At 48.9% G+C, this 20,047-nt stretch overlaps 1 protein-coding gene across 1 annotated transcript in view; it reads left to right on the top strand.

The window, feature by feature from the left end:
• Positions 1-20,047, top strand: part of LOC115127140 (unconventional myosin-X-like) — a 322,940-nt gene that overhangs the window by 157,381 nt on the left and 145,512 nt on the right. Inside the window, exons 17-18 of the mRNA XM_065016386.1 lie at positions 19,272-19,354; positions 19,820-19,928. Of these exons, the coding sequence (XP_064872458.1) occupies positions 19,272-19,354; positions 19,820-19,928 (192 nt within the window). The remainder of the gene's footprint in view (positions 1-19,271; positions 19,355-19,819; positions 19,929-20,047) is intronic.

Below are 20,047 nucleotides of genomic sequence, written 5' to 3'. Positions count from 1 at the left end.
TGCTCAGTGACAGTTCCCGTTTCTACCATAGTCATTCTCCCTGAGTCCCTGCACAGTGACAGGTCCTGTTTCTACCATCGTCATTCTCCCTGAGTCCCTGCCCTGCTCAGTAACAGTTCCCGTTTCTACCATAGTCATTCTCCCTGAGTCCCTGCCCTGCTCAGTGACAGGTCCTGTTTCTACCATAGTCATTCCTCCTGAGTCCCTGCCCTGCTCAGTGACAGGTCCTGTTTCTACCATAGTCATTCTCCCTGAGTCCCTGCTCAGTGACAGGTCCTGTTTCTACCATAGTCATTCCTCCTGAGTCCCTGCCCTGCTCAGTGACAGGTCCTGTTTCTACCATAGTCATTCTCCCTGAGTCCCTGCCCTGCCCAGTAACAGGTCCTGTTTCTACCATAGTCATTCTCCCTGAGTCCCTGCCCAGTAACAGGTCCTGTTTCTACCATAGTCATTCTCCCTGAGTCCCTGCTCAGTGACAGGTCCTGTTTCTACCATAGTCATTCTACCTGAGTCCCTGCTCAGTGACAGGTCCTGTTTCTACCATAGTCATTCCTCCTGAGTCCCTGCCCTGCTCAGTGACAGGTCCTGTTTCTACCATAGTCATTCTCCCTGAGTCCCTGCCCTGCCCAGTAACAGGTCCTGTTTCTACCATAGTCATTCTCCCTGAGTCCCTGCTCAGTGACAGGTCCTGTTTCTACCATAGTCATTCTCCCTGAGTCCCTGCTCAGTGACAGGTCCTGTTTCTACCATAGTCATTCTCCCTGAGTCCCTGCCCTGCTCAGTGACAGGTCCTGTTTCTACCATAGTCATTCCTCCTGAGTCCCTGCCCGGCTCAGTGACAGGTCCTGTTTCTACCATAGTCATTCTCCCTGAGTCCCTGCTCAGTGACACGTCCTGTTTCTACCATAGTCATTCCTCCTGAGTCCCTGCTCAGTGACAGGTCCTGTTTCTACCATAGTCATTCTCCCTGAGTCCCTGCACAGTGACAGGTCCTGTTTCTACCATAGTCATTCCTCCTGAGTCCCTGCCCTGCTCAGTAACAGGTCATGTTTCTACCATAGTCATTCTCCCTGAGTCCCTGCCCTGCCCAGTGACAGGTCCTGTTTCTACCATAGTCATTCTCCCTGAGTCCCTGCCCTGCCCAGTAACAGGTCCTGTTTCTACCATAGTCATTCTCCCTGAGTCCCTGCTCAGTGACAGGTCCTGTTTCTACCATAGTCATTCTCCCTGAGTCCCTGCTCAGTGACAGGTCCTGTTTCTACCATAGTCATTCCTCCTGAGTCCCTGCCCTGCTCAGTGACATTTCCTGTTTCTACCATAGTCATTCTCCCTGAGTCCCTGCCCTGCCCAGTAACAGGTCCTGTTTCTACCATAGTCATTCTCCCTGAGTCCCTGCCCAGTAACAGGTCCTGTTTCTACCATAGTCATTCTCCCTGAGTCCCTGCTCAGTGACAGGTCCTGTTTCTAGTCCTCCCTGAGTCCCTGCTCAGTGACAGGTCCTGTTTCTACCATAGTCATTCTCCCTGAGTCCCTGCCCTGCCCAGTAACAGGTCCTGTTTCTACCATAGTCATTCCCCCTGAGTCCCTGCCCTGCTCAGTAACAGGTCCTGTTTCTACCATAGTCATTCTCCCTGAGTCCCTGCCCTGCTCAGTGACAGGTCCTGTTTCTACCATAGTCATTCCTCCTGATTCCCTGCCCTGCTCAGTAACAGGTCCTGTTTCTACCATAGTCATTCTCCCTGAGTCCCTGCCCTGCCCAGTGACAGGTCCTGTTTCTACCTTAGTCATTCTCCCTGAGTCCCTGCCCAGTGACAGGTCCTGTTTCTACCATAGTCATTCTCCCTGAGTCCCTGCCCTGCTCAGTGACAGGTCCTGTTTCTACCATAGTCATTCTCCCTGAGTCCCTGCCCTGCTCAGTGACAGGTCCTGTTTCTACCATAGTCATTCCTCCTGAGTCCCTGCCCTGCTCAGTGACAGGTCCTGTTTCTACCATAGTCATTCTCCCTGAGTCCCTGCTCAGTGACAGGTCCTGTTTCTACCATAGTCATTCTCCTGAGTCCTGAGTGACCCTGCTACCATAGTCATTCTCCCTGAGTCCCTGCCCTGCTCAGTGACAGGTCCTGTTTCTACCATAGTCATTCCTCCTGAGTCCCTGCCCTGCCCAGTGACAGGTCCTGTTTCTACCATAGTCATTCTCCCTGAGTCCCTGCCCTGCTCAGTGACAGGTCCTGTTTCTACCATAGTCATTCTCCCTGAGTCCCTGCCCAGTAACAGGTCCTGTTTCTACCATAGTCATTCCCCTGAGTCCCTGAGTGACCCTGTTTCTACCATAGTCATTCTCCCTGAGTCCCTGCTCAGTGACAGGTCCTGTTTCTACCATAGTCATTCTCCCTGAGTCCCTGCTCAGTGACAGGTCCTGTTTCTACCATAGTCATTCTCCCTGAGTCCCTGCCCTGCTCAGTAACAGGTCCCGTTTCTACCATAGTCATTCTCCCTGAGTCCCTGCACAGTGACAGGTCCTGTTTCTACCATAGTCATTCTACCTGAGTCCCTGCTCAGTAACAGGTCCTGTTTCTACCATAGTCATTCTCCCTGAGTCCCTGCCCTGCTCAGTGACAGGTCCTGTTTCTACCATAGTCATTCCTCCTGAGTCCCTGCCCTGCTCAGTGACAGGTCCTGTTTCTACCATAGTCATTCTCCCTGAGTCCCTGCTCAGTGACAGGTCCTGTTTCTACCATAGTCATTCCTCCTGAGTCCCTGCCCTGCTCAGTGACAGGTCCTGTTTCTACCATAGTCATTCTCCTGAGTCCCTGAGTCCCTGTTTCTACCAGTCATTCTCCTGAGTCCCTGCTCAGTGACAGGTCCTGTTTCTACCATAGTCATTCTCCCTGAGTCCCTGCCCTGCCCAGTAACAGGTCCTGTTTCTACCATAGTCATTCTCCCTGAGTCCCTGCTCAGTGACAGGTCCTGTTTCTACCATAGTCATTCCTCCTGAGTCCCTGCCCTGCTCAGTGACATTTCCTGTTTCTACCATAGTCATTCTCCCTGAGTCCCTGCCCTGCCCAGTAACAGGTCCTGTTTCTACCATAGTCATTCTCCCTGAGTCCCTGCCCAGTAACAGGTCCTGTTTCTACCATAGTCATTCTCCCTGAGTCCCTGCTCAGTGACAGGTCCTGTTTCTACCATAGTCATTCTCCCTGAGTCCCTGCTCAGTGACAGGTCCTGTTTCTACCATAGTCATTCCTCCTGATTCCCTGCCCTGCCCAGTGACAGGTCCTGTTTCTACCATAGTCATTCTCCCTGAGTCCCTGCTCAGTGACAGGTCCTGTTTCTACCTTAGTCATTCTCCCTGAGTCCCTGCCCAGTGACAGGTCCTGTTTCTACCATAGTCATTCTCCCTGAGTCCCTGCCCTGCTCAGTGACAGGTCCTGTTTCTACCATAGTCATTCCTCCTGAGTCCCTGCCCTGCTCAGTGACAGGTCCTGTTTCTACCATAGTCATTCTCCCTGAGTCCCTGCCCTGCTCAGTGACAGGTCCTGTTTCTACCATAGTCATTCTCCCTGAGTCCCTGCCCAGTAACAGGTCCTGTTTCTACCATAGTCATTCCCCCTGAGTCCCTGCCCTGCCCAGTGACAGGTCCTGTTTCTACCATAGTCATTCTCCCTGAGTCCCTGCTCAGTGACAGGTCCTGTTTCTACCATAGTCATTCTCCCTGAGTCCCTGCTCAGTGACAGGTCCTGTTTCTACCATAGTCATTCTCCCTGAGTCCCTGCCCTGCTCAGTAACAGGTCCTGTTTCTACCATAGTCATTCTCCCTGAGTCCCTGCACAGTGACAGGTCCTGTTTCTACCATAGTCATTCTACCTGAGTCCCTGCTCAGTGACAGGTCCTGTTTCTACCATAGTCATTCTCCCTGAGTCCCTGCACAGTGACAGGTCCTGTTTCTACCACAGTCATTCTCCCTGAGTCCCTGCACAGTGACAGGTCCTGTTTCTACCATAGTCATTCCCCCTGAGTCCCTGCCCTGCTCAGTGACAGTTCCCGTTTCTACCATAGTCATTCTCCCTGAGTCCCTGCACAGTGACAGGTCCTGTTTCTACCATCGTCATTCTCCCTGAGTCCCTGCCCTGCTCAGTAACAGTTCCCGTTTCTACCATAGTCATTCTCCCTGAGTCCCTGCCCTGCTCAGTGACAGGTCCTGTTTCTACCATAGTCATTCCTCCTGAGTCCCTGCCCTGCTCAGTGACAGGTCCTGTTTCTACCATAGTCATTCTCCCTGAGTCCCTGCTCAGTGACAGGTCCTGTTTCTACCATAGTCATTCCTCCTGAGTCCCTGCCCTGCTCAGTGACAGGTCCTGTTTCTACCATAGTCATTCTCCTGAGTCCCTGCCCTGCCCAGTAACAGGTCCTGTTTCTACCATAGTCATTCTCCTGAGTCCCTGCCCAGTAACAGGTCCTGTTTCTACCATAGTCATTCTCCCTGAGTCCCTGCTCAGTGACAGGTCCTGTTTCTACCATAGTCATTCTACCTGAGTCCCTGCTCAGTGACAGGTCCTGTTTCTACCATAGTCATTCTCCCTGAGTCCCTGCCCTGCTCAGTGACAGGTCCTGTTTCTACCATAGTCATTCTCCCTGAGTCCCTACCCTGCTCAGTGACAGGTCCTGTTTCTACCATAGTCATTCTCCCTGAGTCCCTGCCCTGCCCAGTAACAGGTCCTGTTTCTACCATAGTCATTCTCCCTGAGTCCCTGCCCTGCTCAGTGACAGGTCCTGTTTCTACCATAGTCATTCCTCCTGAGTCCCTGCTCAGTGACAGGTCCTGTTTCTACCAGTCATTCTCCTGAGTCCCTGCCCTGCCCAGTAACAGGTCCTGTTTCTACCATAGTCATTCCTCCTGAGTCCCTGCCCTGCTCAGTAACAGGTCCTGTTTCTACCATAGTCATTCTCCCTGAGTCCCTGCCCTGCCCAGTGACAGGTCCTGTTTCTACCATAGTCATTCTCCTGAGTCCCTGCCCTGCCCAGTAACAGGTCCTGTTTCTACCATAGTCATTCTCCTGAGTCCCTGCTCAGTGACAGGTCCTGTTTCTACCATAGTCATTCTCCTGAGTCCTGCTCAGTGACAGGTCCTGTTTCTACCATAGTCATTCTCCTGAGTCCCTGCCCTGCCCAGTAACAGGTCCTGTTTCTACCATAGTCATTCTCCCTGAGTCCCTGCTCAGTGACAGGTCCTGTTTCTACCATAGTCATTCTACCTGAGTCCCTGCTCAGTGAAAGGTCCTGTTTCTACCATAGTCATTCTCCCTGAGTCCCTGAGTCCCTGTTTCTACCATAGTCATTCTAGAGTCCCTGACAGGTCCTGTTTCTACCATAGTCATTCTCCTGAGTCCCTGCTCAGTGACAGGTCCTGTTTCTACCATAGTCATTCTCCCTGAGTCCCTGCACAGTGACAGGTCCTGTTTCTACCATAGTCATTCTCCTGAGTCCCTCTCAGTGACAGGTCCTGTTTCTACCATAGTCATTCTCCCTGAGTCCCTGCCCTGCCCAGTAACAGGTCCTGTTTCTACCATAGTCATTCTCCCTGAGTCCCTGCTCAGTGACAGGTCCTGTTTCTACCATAGTCATTCTCCCTGAGTCCCTGCTCAGTGACAGGTCCTGTTTCTACCATAGTCATTCTCCCTGAGTCCCTGCTCAGTGACAGGTCCTGTTTCTACCATAGTCATTCCTCCTGAGTCCCTGCCCTGCTCAGTGACAGGTCCTGTTTCTACCATAGTCATTCTCCCTGAGTCCCTGCCCTGCCCAGTAACAGGTCCTGTTTCTACCATAGTCATTCTCCCTGAGTCCCTGCCCAGTAACAGGTCCTGTTTCTACCATAGTCATTCTCCCTGAGTCCCTGCTCAGTGACAGGTCCTGTTTCTACCATAGTCATTCTCCCTGAGTCCCTGCTCAGTGACAGGTCCTGTTTCTACCATAGTCATTCCTCCTGATTCCCTGCCCTGCCCAGTGACAGGTCCTGTTTCTACCATAGTCATTCTCCCTGAGTCCCTGCTCAGTGACAGGTCCTGTTTCTACCTTAGTCATTCTCCCTGAGTCCCTGCCCAGTGACAGGTCCTGTTTCTACCATAGTCATTCTCCCTGAGTCCCTGCCCTGCTCAGTGACAGGTCCTGTTTCTACCATAGTCATTCCTCCTGAGTCCCTGCCCTGCTCAGTGACAGGTCCTGTTTCTACCATAGTCATTCTCCCTGAGTCCCTGCCCTGCTCAGTGACAGGTCCTGTTTCTACCATAGTCATTCTCCCTGAGTCCCTGCCCAGTAACAGGTCCTGTTTCTACCATAGTCATTCCCCCTGAGTCCCTGCCCTGCCCAGTGACAGGTCCTGTTTCTACCATAGTCATTCTCCCTGAGTCCCTGCTCAGTGACAGGTCCTGTTTCTACCATAGTCATTCTCCCTGAGTCCCTGCTCAGTGACAGGTCCTGTTTCTACCATAGTCATTCTCCCTGAGTCCCTGCCCTGCTCAGTAACAGGTCCCGTTTCTACCATAGTCATTCTCCCTGAGTCCCTGCACAGTGACAGGTCCTGTTTCTACCATAGTCATTCTACCTGAGTCCCTGCTCAGTGACAGGTCCTGTTTCTACCACAGTCATTCTCCCTGAGTCCCTGCACAGTGACAGGTCCTGTTTCTACTATAGTCATTCCCCTGAGTCCCTGCCCTGCTCAGTGACAGTTCCCGTTTCTACCATAGTCATTCTCCCTGAGTCCCTGCACAGTGACAGGTCCTGTTTCTACCATCGTCATTCTCCCTGAGTCCCTGCCCTGCTCAGTAACAGTTCCCGTTTCTACCATAGTCATTCTCCCTGAGTCCCTGCCCTGCTCAGTGACAGGTCCTGTTTCTACCATAGTCATTCCTCCTGAGTCCCTGCCCTGCTCAGTGACAGGTCCTGTTTCTACCATAGTCATTCTCCCTGAGTCCCTGCTCAGTGACAGGTCCTGTTTCTACCATAGTCATTCCTCCTGAGTCCCTGCCCTGCTCAGTGACAGGTCCTGTTTCTACCATAGTCATTCTCCCTGAGTCCCTGCCCTGCCCAGTAACAGGTCCTGTTTCTACCATAGTCATTCTCCCTGAGTCCCTGCCCAGTAACAGGTCCTGTTTCTACCATAGTCATTCTCCCTGAGTCCCTGCTCAGTGACAGGTCCTGTTTCTACCATAGTCATTCTACCTGAGTCCCTGCTCAGTGACAGGTCCTGTTTCTACCATAGTCATTCTCCCTGAGTCCCTGCCCTGCTCAGTGACAGGTCCTGTTTCTACCATAGTCATTCTCCCTGAGTCCCTGCCCTGCTCAGTGACAGGTCCTGTTTCTACCATAGTCATTCTCCCTGAGTCCCTGCCCTGCCCAGTAACAGGTCCTGTTTCTACCATAGTCATTCTCCCTGAGTCCCTGCCCTGCTCAGTGACAGGTCCTGTTTCTACCATAGTCATTCCTCCTGAGTCCCTGCTCAGTGACAGGTCCTGTTTCTACCATAGTCATTCTCCCTGAGTCCCTGCCCTGCCCAGTAACAGGTCCTGTTTCTACCATAGTCATTCCTCCTGAGTCCCTGCCCTGCTCAGTAACAGGTCCTGTTTCTACCATAGTCATTCTCCCTGAGTCCCTGCCCTGCCCAGTGACAGGTCCTGTTTCTACCATAGTCATTCTCCCTGAGTCCCTGCCCTGCCCAGTAACAGGTCCTGTTTCTACCATAGTCATTCTCCCTGAGTCCCTGCTCAGTGACAGGTCCTGTTTCTACCATAGTCATTCTCCCTGATTCCCTGCTCAGTGACAGGTCCTGTTTCTACCATAGTCATTCTCCCTGAGTCCCTGCCCTGCCCAGTAACAGGTCCTGTTTCTACCATAGTCATTCTCCCTGAGTCCCTGCTCAGTGACAGGTCCTGTTTCTACCATAGTCATTCTACCTGAGTCCCTGCTCAGTGAAAGGTCCTGTTTCTACCATAGTCATTCTCCCTGAGTCCCTGCACAGTGACAGGTCCTGTTTCTACCATAGTCATTCTCCCTGAGTCCCTACTCAGTGACAGGTCCTGTTTCTACCATAGTCATTCTCCCTGAGTCCCTGCCCTGCCCAGTAACAGGTCCTGTTTCTACCATAGTCATTCTCCCTGAGTCCCTGCTCAGTGACAGGTCCTGTTTCTACCATAGTCATTCTCCCTGAGTCCCTGCTCAGTGACAGGTCCTGTTTCTACCATAGTCATTCTCCCTGAGTCCCTGCTCAGTGACAGGTCCTGTTTCTACCATAGTCATTCCTCCTGATTCCCTGCCCTGCTCAGTGACAGGTCCTGTTTCTACCATAGTCATTCTCCCTGAGTCCCTGCCCTGCCCAGTAACAGGTCCTGTTTCTACCATAGTCATTCTCCCTGAGTCCCTGCCCAGTAACAGGTCCTGTTTCTACCATAGTCATTCTCCCTGAGTCCCTGCTCAGTGACAGGTCCTGTTTCTACCATAGTCATTCTACCTGAGTCCCTGCTCAGTGACAGGTCCTGTTTCTACCATAGTCATTCTCCCTGAGTCCCTGCACAGTGACAGGTCCTGTTTCTACCATAGTCATTCTCCCTGAGTCCCTACTCAGTGACAGGTCCTGTTTCTACCATAGTCATTCTCCCTGAGTCCCTGCTCAGTGACAGGTCCTGTTTCTACCATAGTCATTCTCCCTGAGTCCCTGCCCTGCTCAGTGACAGGTCCTGTTTCTACCATAGTCATTCTCCCTGAGTCCCTGCTCAGTGACAGGTCCTGTTTCTACCATAGTCATTCTCCCTGAGTCCCTGCCCAGTGACAGGTCCTGTTTCTACCATAGTCATTCTCCCTGAGTCCCTGCCCTGCCCAGTAACAGGTCCTGTTTCTACCATAGTCATTCTCCCTGAGTCCCTGCCCTCCTCAGTGACAGGTCCTGTTTCTACCTTAGTCATTCCCCCTGAGTCCCTGCCCTGCTCAGTGACAGGTCCTGTTTCTACCATAGTCATTCTCCCTGAGTCCCTGCCCTGCTCAGTGACAGGTCCTGTTTCTACCATAGTCATTCCTCCTGAGTCCCTGCCCTGCTCAGTGACAGCTCCTGTTTCTACCATATGATCATTTGCTTCCAACGTTGTGGCAAGGCCCTTTCACTGTTTCAGCATGACAATGCCCCCGTGCACAAAGCGAGATACATACAGAAATGGTTTGTCGAGATCGGTGTGGAAGAACTAGATTGGCCTGCATAGAGTCCTGACTGCGAGCCAGGCCTAATCGCTAATCAGTGCCCGACCTCACTAATGCTCTTGTGACTGAATGGAAGTCCCCGCAGCAATGTTCCAACATCTATTGGAAAGCCTTCCCAGAAGAGTGGAGGCTGTTATAGCAGCAATGTTCCTACATCTAGTGGAAAGCCTTCCCAGAAGAGTGGAGGCTGTTATAGCAGCAATGTTCCTACATCTAGTGGAAAGCCTTCCCAGAAGAGTGGAGGCTGTTATAGCAGCAATGTTCCAACACCTAGTGGAAAGCCTTCCCAGAAGAGTGGAGGCTGTTATAGCAGCAATGTTCCAACATCTAGTGGAAAGCCTTGCCAGAAGAGTGGAGACTGTTATAGCAGCAATGTTCCAACATCTAGTGGAAAGCCTTCCCAGAAGAGTGGAGGCTGTTATAGCAGCAAAGGGGGGACCAACTCCATATTAAAGCCTTCCCAGAGGAGTGGAGGCTGTTATAGCAGCAAAGGGGGGACCAACTCCATATTAAAGCCTTCCCAGAAGAGTGGAGGCTGTTATAGCAGCAAAGGGGGGACCAACTCCATATTAAAGCCTTCCCAGAAGAGTGGAGGCTGTTATAGCAGCAAAGGGGGGCCAACTCCATATTAAAGCCTTCCCAGAAGAGTGGATGGAGGCTGTTATAGCAGCAAAGGGGGGGCCAACTCCATATTAAAGCCTTCCCAGGCTCTGGCACTCTCCCTGGGTCGACCGACCACCTGTCTTCCTCCTCCCAGGTTGTCTCCCACTCATCTTTCTCCCGGGTCCAGGATGTCCACTCCTTTTTAGCACGCTGTTGGTCCTTTTATGGTGGGTTCTTCTGTCGTCGTAAGGAGGAGACCAAGGCGCAGCGTGGTATGCATACATTCTCTTTTATTAGACGAATGAACACTGAAAAAATGAACAAAAACAACAAAAACAACCGTGAAGCCAGTATAGTAAACAAGTGCTGACAGGCAACTTCACATAGACATACAAATACCTAGATATACAAAAGCCCTAGACAATACAAAAACTAACATACCCACCCTAGTCACACACTGACCTAACCAAAATAATAAACAAAGCAAAGATAACTAAGGTCAGGGCGTGACACTGTCGTACGGTAATTTGGTAAAATGCCAATTTGACATTTGCTCAGTACATTGTTTTCACTGAGGAAATGTACGAGTCTGCTGTTAATGATAATGCAGAGTTGTTTCCCAAGGTTGCTGTTGACACATTTCCCACGGTAGTTATTGGGGTCAGATTTGTCTCCACTTTTATAGATTGGGGTGATCAGTCCTTGGTTCCAAATATTCGGGAAGATGCCAGATCTGAGGATGATGTTAAAGAGTTGAAGTATAGCCAGGTGGAATTTGTTGTCTGTATATTCTATCATTTAATTTAGGATACCATCAACACCACAGGCCTTTTTGGGTTGGAGGGTTTGTATTTTGTCCTGTAGCTCATTCAAGGTAATTGGAGAATCCAGTGGGTTCTGGTCGTCTTTAATAGTCGATTCAAATCAAATCAAATCAAATGTATTTGTCACATACACATGCTTAGCAGATGTTAATGCGAGTGTAGCGAAATGCTTGTGCTTCTAGTTCCGACAATGCAGTAATAACCAACGAGTAATCTAACCTAACAATTCCAAAACTACTACCTTATACACACAAGTGTAAAGGGATAAAGAATATGTACATAAAGATATATGAATGAGTGATGGTACAGAACGGCATAGGCAAGATACAGTAGATGGTATCGAGTACAGTATATACATATGAGATGAGTATGTAAACAAAGTGGCATAGTTAAAGTGGCTAGTGATACATGTATTACATAAAGATGCAGTAGATAGAGTACAGTATATACATATACACATGAGATGAATAATGTAGGTTATGTAAACATTATATTAAGTAGCATTGTTTAAAGTGGCTAGTGATATATTTTACATCAATTTCTATCAATTCCCATTATTAAAGTGGCTGGAGTTGAGTCAGTGTGTTGGCAGCAGCCACTCAATGTTAGTGGTGGCTGTTTAACAGTCTGATGGCCTTGAGATAGAAGCTGTTTTTCAGTCTCTCGGTCCCAGCTTTGATGCACCTGTACTGACCTCGCCTTCTGGATGATAGCGGGGTGGTAGTGTCGTCTGCAAACTTGATGACTGGGTTGGAGGCGTGCGTGGCCACGCAGTCGTGGGTGAACAGGGAGTACAGGAGAGGGCTCAGAACGCACCCTTGTGGGGCCCCAGTGTTGAGGATCAGCGGGGTGGAGATGTTGTTACCTACCCTCACCACCTGGGGGCGGCCCGTCAGGAAGTCCAGTACCCAGTTGCACAGGGCGGGGTCGAGACCCAGGGTCTCGAGCTTGATGACGAGTTTGGAGGGTACTATGGTGTTAAATGCTGAGCTGTAGTCGATGAACAGCATTCTCACATAGGTATTCCTCTTGTCCAGATGGGTTAGGGCAGTGTGCAGTGTGGTTGAGATTGCATCGTCTGTGGACCTATTTGGGCGGGAAGCAAATTGGAGTGGGTCTAGGGTGTCAGGTAGGATGGAGGTGATATGGTCCTTGACTAGTCTCTCAAAGCACTTCATGATGACGGAAGTGAGTGCTGCGGGGCGGTAGTCATTTAGCTCAGTTACCTTAGCTTTCTTGGGAACAGGAACAATGGTGGCCCTCTTGAAGCATGTGGGAACAGCAGACTGGTATAGGGATTGATTGAGTATGTCCGTAAACACACCAGCCAGCTGGTCTGCGCATGCTCTGAGGACGCGGCTGGGGATGCCGTCTGGGACTGCAGCCCTGCGATGGTTAACACGTTTAAATGTTTTACTCACCTCGGCTGCAGTGAAGGAGAGTCCGCATGTTGTGGTTGCGGGCCGTGTCAGTGGCACTGTATTGTCCTCAAAGCGGGCAAAATAGTTATTTAGTCTGCCTGGGAGCAAGACATCCTGGTCCGCGACGGGGCTGGTTTTCTTTTTGTAATCCGTGATTGACTGTAGACCCTGCCACATACCTCTTGTGTCTGAGCCGTTGAATTGTGACTCTACTTTTTCTCTATACTGACGCTTCGCTTGTTTGATTGCCTTGCGGAGGGAATAGCTGCACTGTTTGTATTCGGTCATGTTTCCGGTCACCTTGCCCTGGTTCAAAGCAGTGGTTCGCGCTTTCAGTTTCACGCGAATGCTGCCATCAATCCACGGTTTCTGGTTTGGGAATGTTTTAATCGTTGCTATGGGAACGACATCTTCAATGCACGTTCTAATGAACTCGCACACCGAATCAGCGTATTCGTCAATGTTGTTGTTGGACGCAGTGCGGAACATATCCCAGTCCACGTGATGGAAGCTGTCTTGGAGCGTGGAATCAGATTGGTCGGACCAGCGTTGAACAGACCTCAGCGCGGGAGCTTCTTGTTTTACCTTCTGTCTGTAGGCAGGGAGCAACAAAATGGAGTCGTGGTCAGCTTTTCCAGAAAGGAGGGCGGGGGAGGGCCTTATATGCGTCGTGGAAGTTAGAATAGCAATGATCCAAGGTTTTACCAGCCCTGGTTGCGCAATCGATATGCTGATACAATTTAGGGAGTCTTGTTTTCAGATTAGCCTTGTTAAAATCCCCAGCTACAATGAATGCAGCCTCAGGATATGTGGTTTCCAGTTTGTAAAGAGTCAAATAAAGTTAGTTCAGAGCCATCGAAGTGTCTGCTTGGGGGGGAATATATACGGCTGTGATTATAATCAAAGAGAATTCCCTTGGTCGATAATGCGGTCGACATTTGATTGTGAGGAATTCTAAATCAGGTGAACAGAAGGACTTGAGTTCCTGTATGTTGTTGTGACCACACCACGTCTCGTTAATCATAAGACATACACCCCCGCCCCTCTTCTTACCAGAAAGATGTTTGTTTCTGTCGGCGCGATGCGTGGAGAAACCAGCTGGCTGCACCGATTCCGTTAGCGTCTCTCGAGTGAGCCATGTTTCCGTGAAGCAAAGAACGTTAGTCTCTGATGTCCCTCTGGAATGCTACCCTTGCTCGGATTTCATCAACCTTGTTGTCAAGAGACTGGACATTGGTGAGTAGTATGCTAGGGAGTGGTGCACGATGTGCCCGTCTCCGGAGTCTGACCAGAAGACCGCTTCGTTTCCCTCTTTTACGACGTCATTGTTTTGGGTCGCTGGGATCCATTCCCCGTTGTCCTGGGTGACAGGCAGAACACAGGATCCGCTTCGGGAAAGTCATATTCCTGGTCGTACTGATGGTGAGTTGACGTTGCTCTTATATTCAGTAGTTCCTCCCGACTGTATGTACTGAAACCTAAGATGACCTGGGGTACCAATGTCGGCGCTGGATAAGATTTTGTATTTGATCATTTTGCTGTTTGTTATTTGTTATAGAGGCAAAACGATTGGAGAAGTGGTTTACCCACACAGCTCTAATTTGGATAGATAACTCTTTGTATTGTTTGTTTAGAGTTTTCCAATTTTCCCAGAAGTGGTTAGAGTCTATAGATTCTTCAATTGCATTGAGCTGATTTCTGACGTGCTGTTCCTTCTTTTTCCGTAGTGTATTTCTGTATTGTTTTAGTGATTCACCATAGTGAAGGCGTAGACTTTGGTTGGACAGGTTTCTACATTATTTTTTTTTTGGTTTTTCCATTCTTCATCAAACCATTTGTCATTGTTGTTAATTTTCTTAAGATGTCTGCTTGAAATGTTTATATTTGATAGGGAAGCTGAGAGGTCAAATATACTGTTTAGGTTTTCTACTGCCAAGTTTACACCTTCGCTATTACAGTGAAACGTTTTGTCCAGGAAGTTGTCTAAAAGGGATTGAATTTGTTGTTGCCATTTCTTAATATTACTCAGTTCTTTTGGCTTTGATGCCTCATGATTGAGAATTGCTCTGTTCAAGTAGACTGTGATGTTGCTGTGGTCTGATAAGGGTGTCAGTGGACTGACTGTGAACTCTCTGAGAGATTCTGGGTTGAGGTCAGTGATAATGTAGTCTACAGTACTACTGCCAAGAGGTGTATAGGTGTACCTACCATAGGAGTCCCCTCGAAGCCTACCGTTGACTATGTACATACCCAGCGTGCGACAGAGCTGCAGGAGTTGTGACCCGTTTTTGTTGGTTATGTTTATATAGTTGTGTCTATGGGGGGCATATTTGGGAGGGAATGCTGTCACCTCCAGGTAGGTGTTTGTCCCCCTGTGTGCTGAGGGTGTCAGGTTCTGGTCCAGTTCTGGCATTTAGGTCGCCACAGACTAGTACATGTCCCTGGGCCTGGAAATGATTGATTTCCCCCTCCAGGATGGAGAAGCTGTCTTCATTAAAGTATGGGGATTCTAGTGGGGGGATATAGGTAGCACACAGGAGGACATTTTTCTCTGAGACAATTTCCTTATAAATTTCTAGTCAGATGTAAAATGTTCCTGTTTTGACTAATTTAACAGAGTGAGTTAGGTCTGATCTATAACAAATTAGCATACCCCCTGAGTTTTTTTTAAGGCTTGGACCATTACAGTAGGTGTGAGCAGAGCGTGTTGAGCATCTGATTTCTCTCTCTCTCTGTCTGTCTCTCTCTCTCTCTCTCTGTCTCGCTCGCTCTCTCTGTCTCTCTCTCTCTCTCTCTGTCTCGCTCGCTCTCTCTCTCTCTCTCTCTCTCTCTGTCTCGCTCGCTCTCTCTGTCTCTCTCTCTCTCTCTCTGTCTCGCTCGCTCTCTCTGTCTCGCTCTCTCTCTCTCTGTCTGTCTCTCTCTCACAATCTCACTTTTCAATTCAATTCACTTTATTGGCATGACGCAACAATGTACATAATGCCAAAGTGTACTTTGGAGATTTAGTGATACATTTACAATATTAACATAATTAAAATATTAATAATCAAAATAGTCAACCAGACAATTAGTAACAACAATTATCAAGGGTAAAAATAACCATCCAACGGATGAGGTAGTAAGGATGAGGTAGAGGACATGTGGATGAGGTAGTAAGGATGAGGTAGTAACGATGACATAGAGGACGTGTGGATGAGGTAGTAAGGATGAGGTAGAGGACATGTGGATGAGGTAGAGGACATGTGGATGAGGTAGAGGACATGTGGATGAGGTAGTAAGGATGAGGTAGAGGACATGTGGATGAGGTAGTAAGGATGAGGTAGAGGACATGTGGATGAGGTAGTAAGGATGAGGTAGAGGACATGTGGATGAGGTAGTAAGGATGAGGTAGTAACGATGACATAGAGGACATGTGGATGAGGTAGTAAGGATGAGGTAGAGGACATGTGGATGAGGTAGAGGACATGTGGATGAGGTAGTAAGGATGAGGTAGAGGACATGTGGACATGTGGATGAGGTAGAGGACATGTGGATGAGGTAGTAAGGATGAGGTAGAGGACATGTGGATGAGGTAGAGGACATGTGGATGAGGTAGTAAGGATGAGGTAGAGGACATGTGGATGAGGTAGTAAGGATGAGGTAGAGGACATGTGGATGAGGTAGTAAGGATGAGGTAGAGGACATGTGGATGAGGTAGTAAGGATGAGGTAGAGGACATTAGAGGACGTGTGGATGAGGTAGTAACGATGACATAGAGGACGTGTGGATGAGGTAGTAACGATGACATAGAGGACGTGTGGATGAGGTAGTAACGATGACATAGAGGACATGTGGATGAGGTAGTAACGATGACACATGTGGATGAGGACGATGACATAGAGGACATGTGGATGTGGATGAGTAGTAACATGATGACATAGAGGACATGTGGATGAGGTAGTAACGGACGAGGTGATGAGGACATGGATGAGATGGGATGAGGTAGAGGACATGTGGATGACATAGATGGATGAGGTAGAGGACATGTGGATGAGGTAGTAAGGATGACATAGAGGACATGTGGATGAGGTAGGATGAGGTAGAGGACATGTGGATGAGGTAACGAGGTAGTAAGGATGACATAGAGGACATGTGGATGAGGTAGTAAGGATGAGGTAGAGGACATGTGGATGAGGTAGTAAGGATGACATAGAGGACGTGTGGATGAGGTAGTAACGATGACATGGTAGAGGACGTGTGGATGAGGTAGTAACGATGACATAGAGGACGTGTGGATGACATGACATAGAGGACGTGTGGAGGTGATGACATAGTGTGGATGAGGTAGTAACGATGACATAGAGGACGTGTGGATGAGGTAGTAACGATGACATAGAGGACGTGTGGATGAGGTAGTAACGATGAGGTAGAGGACATGTGGATGAGGTAGTAACGATGACATAGAGGACGTGTGGATGAGGTAGTAACGATGACATAGAGGACGTGTGGATGAGGTAGTAACGATGAGGTAGAGGACATGTGGATGAGGTAGTAACGATGACATAGAGGACATGTGGATGAGGTAGTAACGATGACATAGAGGACGTGTGGATGAGGTAGTAACGATGACATAGAGGACATGTGGATGAGGTAGTAACGATGACATAGAGGACGTGTGGATGAGGTAGTAAGGATGAGGTAGAGGACATGTGGATGAGGTAGTAACGATGACATAGAGGACGTGTGGATGAGGTAGGATGAGAGGACATGTGGATGAGGTAGTAACGATGAGGTAGAGGACATGTGGATGAGGTAGTAACGATGACATAGAGGACGTGTGGATGAGGTAGAGGACATGAGGACATGGGATGAGGTAGTAACGATGACATAGAGGACGTGTGGATGAGGTAGTAACGATGACATAGGACGTGTGGATGAGGTATGAGGAGGTAGTAATTGATGACATAGAGGACGTGTGGATGAGGTAGTAACGATGACATAGAGGACATGTGGATGAGGTAGTAACGATGAGGTAGAGGACATGTGGATGAGGTAGTAACGATGAGGTAGAGGACATGTGCTGGTTGATTGGTCTGTCAGACACTGTCCCTCATCTTATGGCAGGCAGGTAGCTCTGCAACCCACAGTAGTGCGCTGCCCCAACAGGACAACCTAGCCTCATCAGCCTCCTCCCCCAACAACAGGACGGGTAGCCTATCCTCATCAGAGAGGTCTTCAATGAGTGCTCTGCCAACCCACAGCTCTCTGCGTCCTCCCCCAACAGGACGGGTGGCCTATTCTCGTCTTTGAAACTTTGAACAAGGGTTTAAAATTTGGGGAAATGACTTTCTAATTGTTTTATATTTTTGTAACATTTTGTCAGGAAATGCAGCTCTGTTTCAGGTTCTGCTGTGGTGCAGTGGTTGCACAGCCTTTCCTCTACAGGGAGCCAGGTTTTCCTGTGTCTACCCTTACAGCTAGACCACTAGGCCCAGAGAGAGAGACAGGGCTGCTAACGAGTCTAGTGGGTCGGGGTGGGGAGGGTGCATCATAACCTGAGGGAGAGACGGGGAGGTTGGCTCATTGAGTCAGAAGTCAAAAGAGCCAGGACCCCTCCTCCCTTCTCCCCTTTTCCTCCCATTCTCTTTCCTTTTCATTGACCAGGGCACGAAGAGGGGGAGGCGAGGGGGAGAAGGGGAGGTTGGCTCATTGGCGAGGGACCCCTCCTCCCTTCTCCCCTTTTCCTCCCATTCTCTTTCCTTTTCATTGACCAGGGCACGAAGAGGGGGAGGCGAGGGGGAGAAGGGGAGGTTGGCTCATTGAGTCAGAAGTCAAAAGAGCCAGGACCCGTCCTCCCTTCTCCCCTTTTCCTCCCATTCTCTTTCCTTTTCATTGACCAGGGCACGGAGAGGGGGAGACGAGGGAGAGAAGGGGAGGTTGGCTCATTGACACCTACTTCAGTGTAGGAGCCATGATTCCGGTCCCTCCCTCCTCTCCCTAGAACCCCTCTCACATGCTGCCTCCTCTGTTATCTGGAAGGCCTCTACTTCAGAGGAGAGAGTCACATTCTTCAGTATATTCAATATAAATTATAACATATCTAGTCTAACTGTTTTATAATGATTACTTGATATAGTAATACAATGCTGAGAACTTATTCCAGATATAGTGAGACGTTATTCCAGATATAGTGAGACGTTATTCCAGATTAGTGACACCTTATTCCATATATAGTAAGACCTTATTCCAGAATAGTGAGACCTTATTCCAGATATAGTGAGACCTTATTCCAGATATAGTGAGACCTTATTCCAGATCTAGTGAGACCTTATTCCAGATTAGTGAGACTTTATTCCAGATATAGTGAGACTTTATTCCAGATATAGTGAGACTTTATTCCAGATATAGTGAGACCTTATTCCAGATATAGTGAGACTTTATTCCAGATATAGTGAGACTTTATTCCAGATATAGTGAGACTTTATTCCAGATATAGTGAGACTTTATTCCAGATATAGTGAGACCTTATTCCAGATCTAGTGAGACCTTATTCCAGATTAGTGACACCTTATTCCAGATATAGTGAGACCTTATCCAGATCTAGTGAGACCTTATTCCAGATCTAGTGAGACCTTATTCCAGATATAGTGAGACCTTATTCCGGATATAGTGAGACCTTATTCCAGATCTAGTGAGACCTTATTCCAGATCTAGTGAGACCTTATTCCAGATATAGTGAGACCTTATTCCAGATTAGTGACCTTATTCCAGATATAGTGAGACCTTATTTCCAGATCTAGTGAGACCTTATTCCAGATATAGTGAGACCTTATTCCAGATTAGTGAGACCTTATTCCAGATATAGTGAGACCTTATTCCAGATTAGTGATCCCTCTGCCCCCCCTGATCCCTCTGCCCCCCCTGATCCCTCTGTGCCCTCATTACTCTAGTGAGGAATCTTCTCCTGTTAAGACCAGGGCTCAGTAACTCAACAGGTGTCAGTATTAAACACTGCCCCCAGGTCCTCTCCACTTTGTTCAAACCATCCCTTCTCTCTCAGTGAGTCTCAGCCACAGCTTTGACAGACTTTAGGAGACTAGCTATCATTCTCTTCATGTACAGCTAATGTAATATACAGTACTAACTGAACGTACGGCGACATGCCTCTGGTCTGTCTGTTCCTCTACCTGTTTCTTTTGACCAGGTTCTGTATGACGTCAGAGGGATCCTGCAGAAGAACAGAGACACCTTCAGAGATGACATCTTAAACATGCTTAAAGACAGCAGGTATACACGATGTCCATTTTACCGTTAGCAGGTAGTCTAGACCAGGGGTTCCCCCATCCCTTGGGTACCCTGAAACTACACAGCTGATTTCAAATAACCAACTCATCTTCAAGCTTATCTTGTTTGAATCAGCTGTGTAGTGCTGGGACAGAAACCGACATCTGCACGAAGTGGAGGGGAGGGCCCAGGATTGGCCTAGCGGTTAAGAGCATTGGGCCAGTCACTGGTTCAAATCCCAAGCCCGGCAGTCCCCAAGAACAACCGCTCTCTGGGTACTGATGACATCCCCGTACCTCTCTGATTCAGGTTAAATGAGGAAGACACATTTCAGTTGAAGGCATTTAGTTGTACAACTGACTAGGTCTCCCCCCTTTCCCCTGGTCATAAAATGCTTGCTCTCTGCAGTTGACATTGTGCATATAGTTCCTCCTTCCTTTGACGAGTTTGTTTGTTTATGTCCTTCAGGCTTGACTTCATCTATGACCTGTTTGAGCGTGTCGGGAGCAGGAACGGAGAGGAGACCCTGAAGATGGGGACGGCCAGACGCAAACCCACCGTCAGCTCTCAGTTCAGGGTGAGGCTAACTGTTCATGACCCCTGACCTCTAACCCTAACCCACCGTCAGCTCTCAGTTCAGGGTGAGGCTAACTGTTCATGACCCCTGACCCCTAACCCACCATCAGTTCAGGGTGA

The sequence above is a fragment of the Oncorhynchus nerka genome, linkage group LG3 (assembly GCF_034236695.1).
Source record: "Oncorhynchus nerka isolate Pitt River linkage group LG3, Oner_Uvic_2.0, whole genome shotgun sequence".
Lineage (NCBI taxonomy): Eukaryota > Metazoa > Chordata > Actinopteri > Salmoniformes > Salmonidae > Oncorhynchus > Oncorhynchus nerka.
The sequence above is the reverse complement of the archived record's forward strand: the minus strand, read 5'-3'. Positions and strand labels throughout refer to the sequence as shown.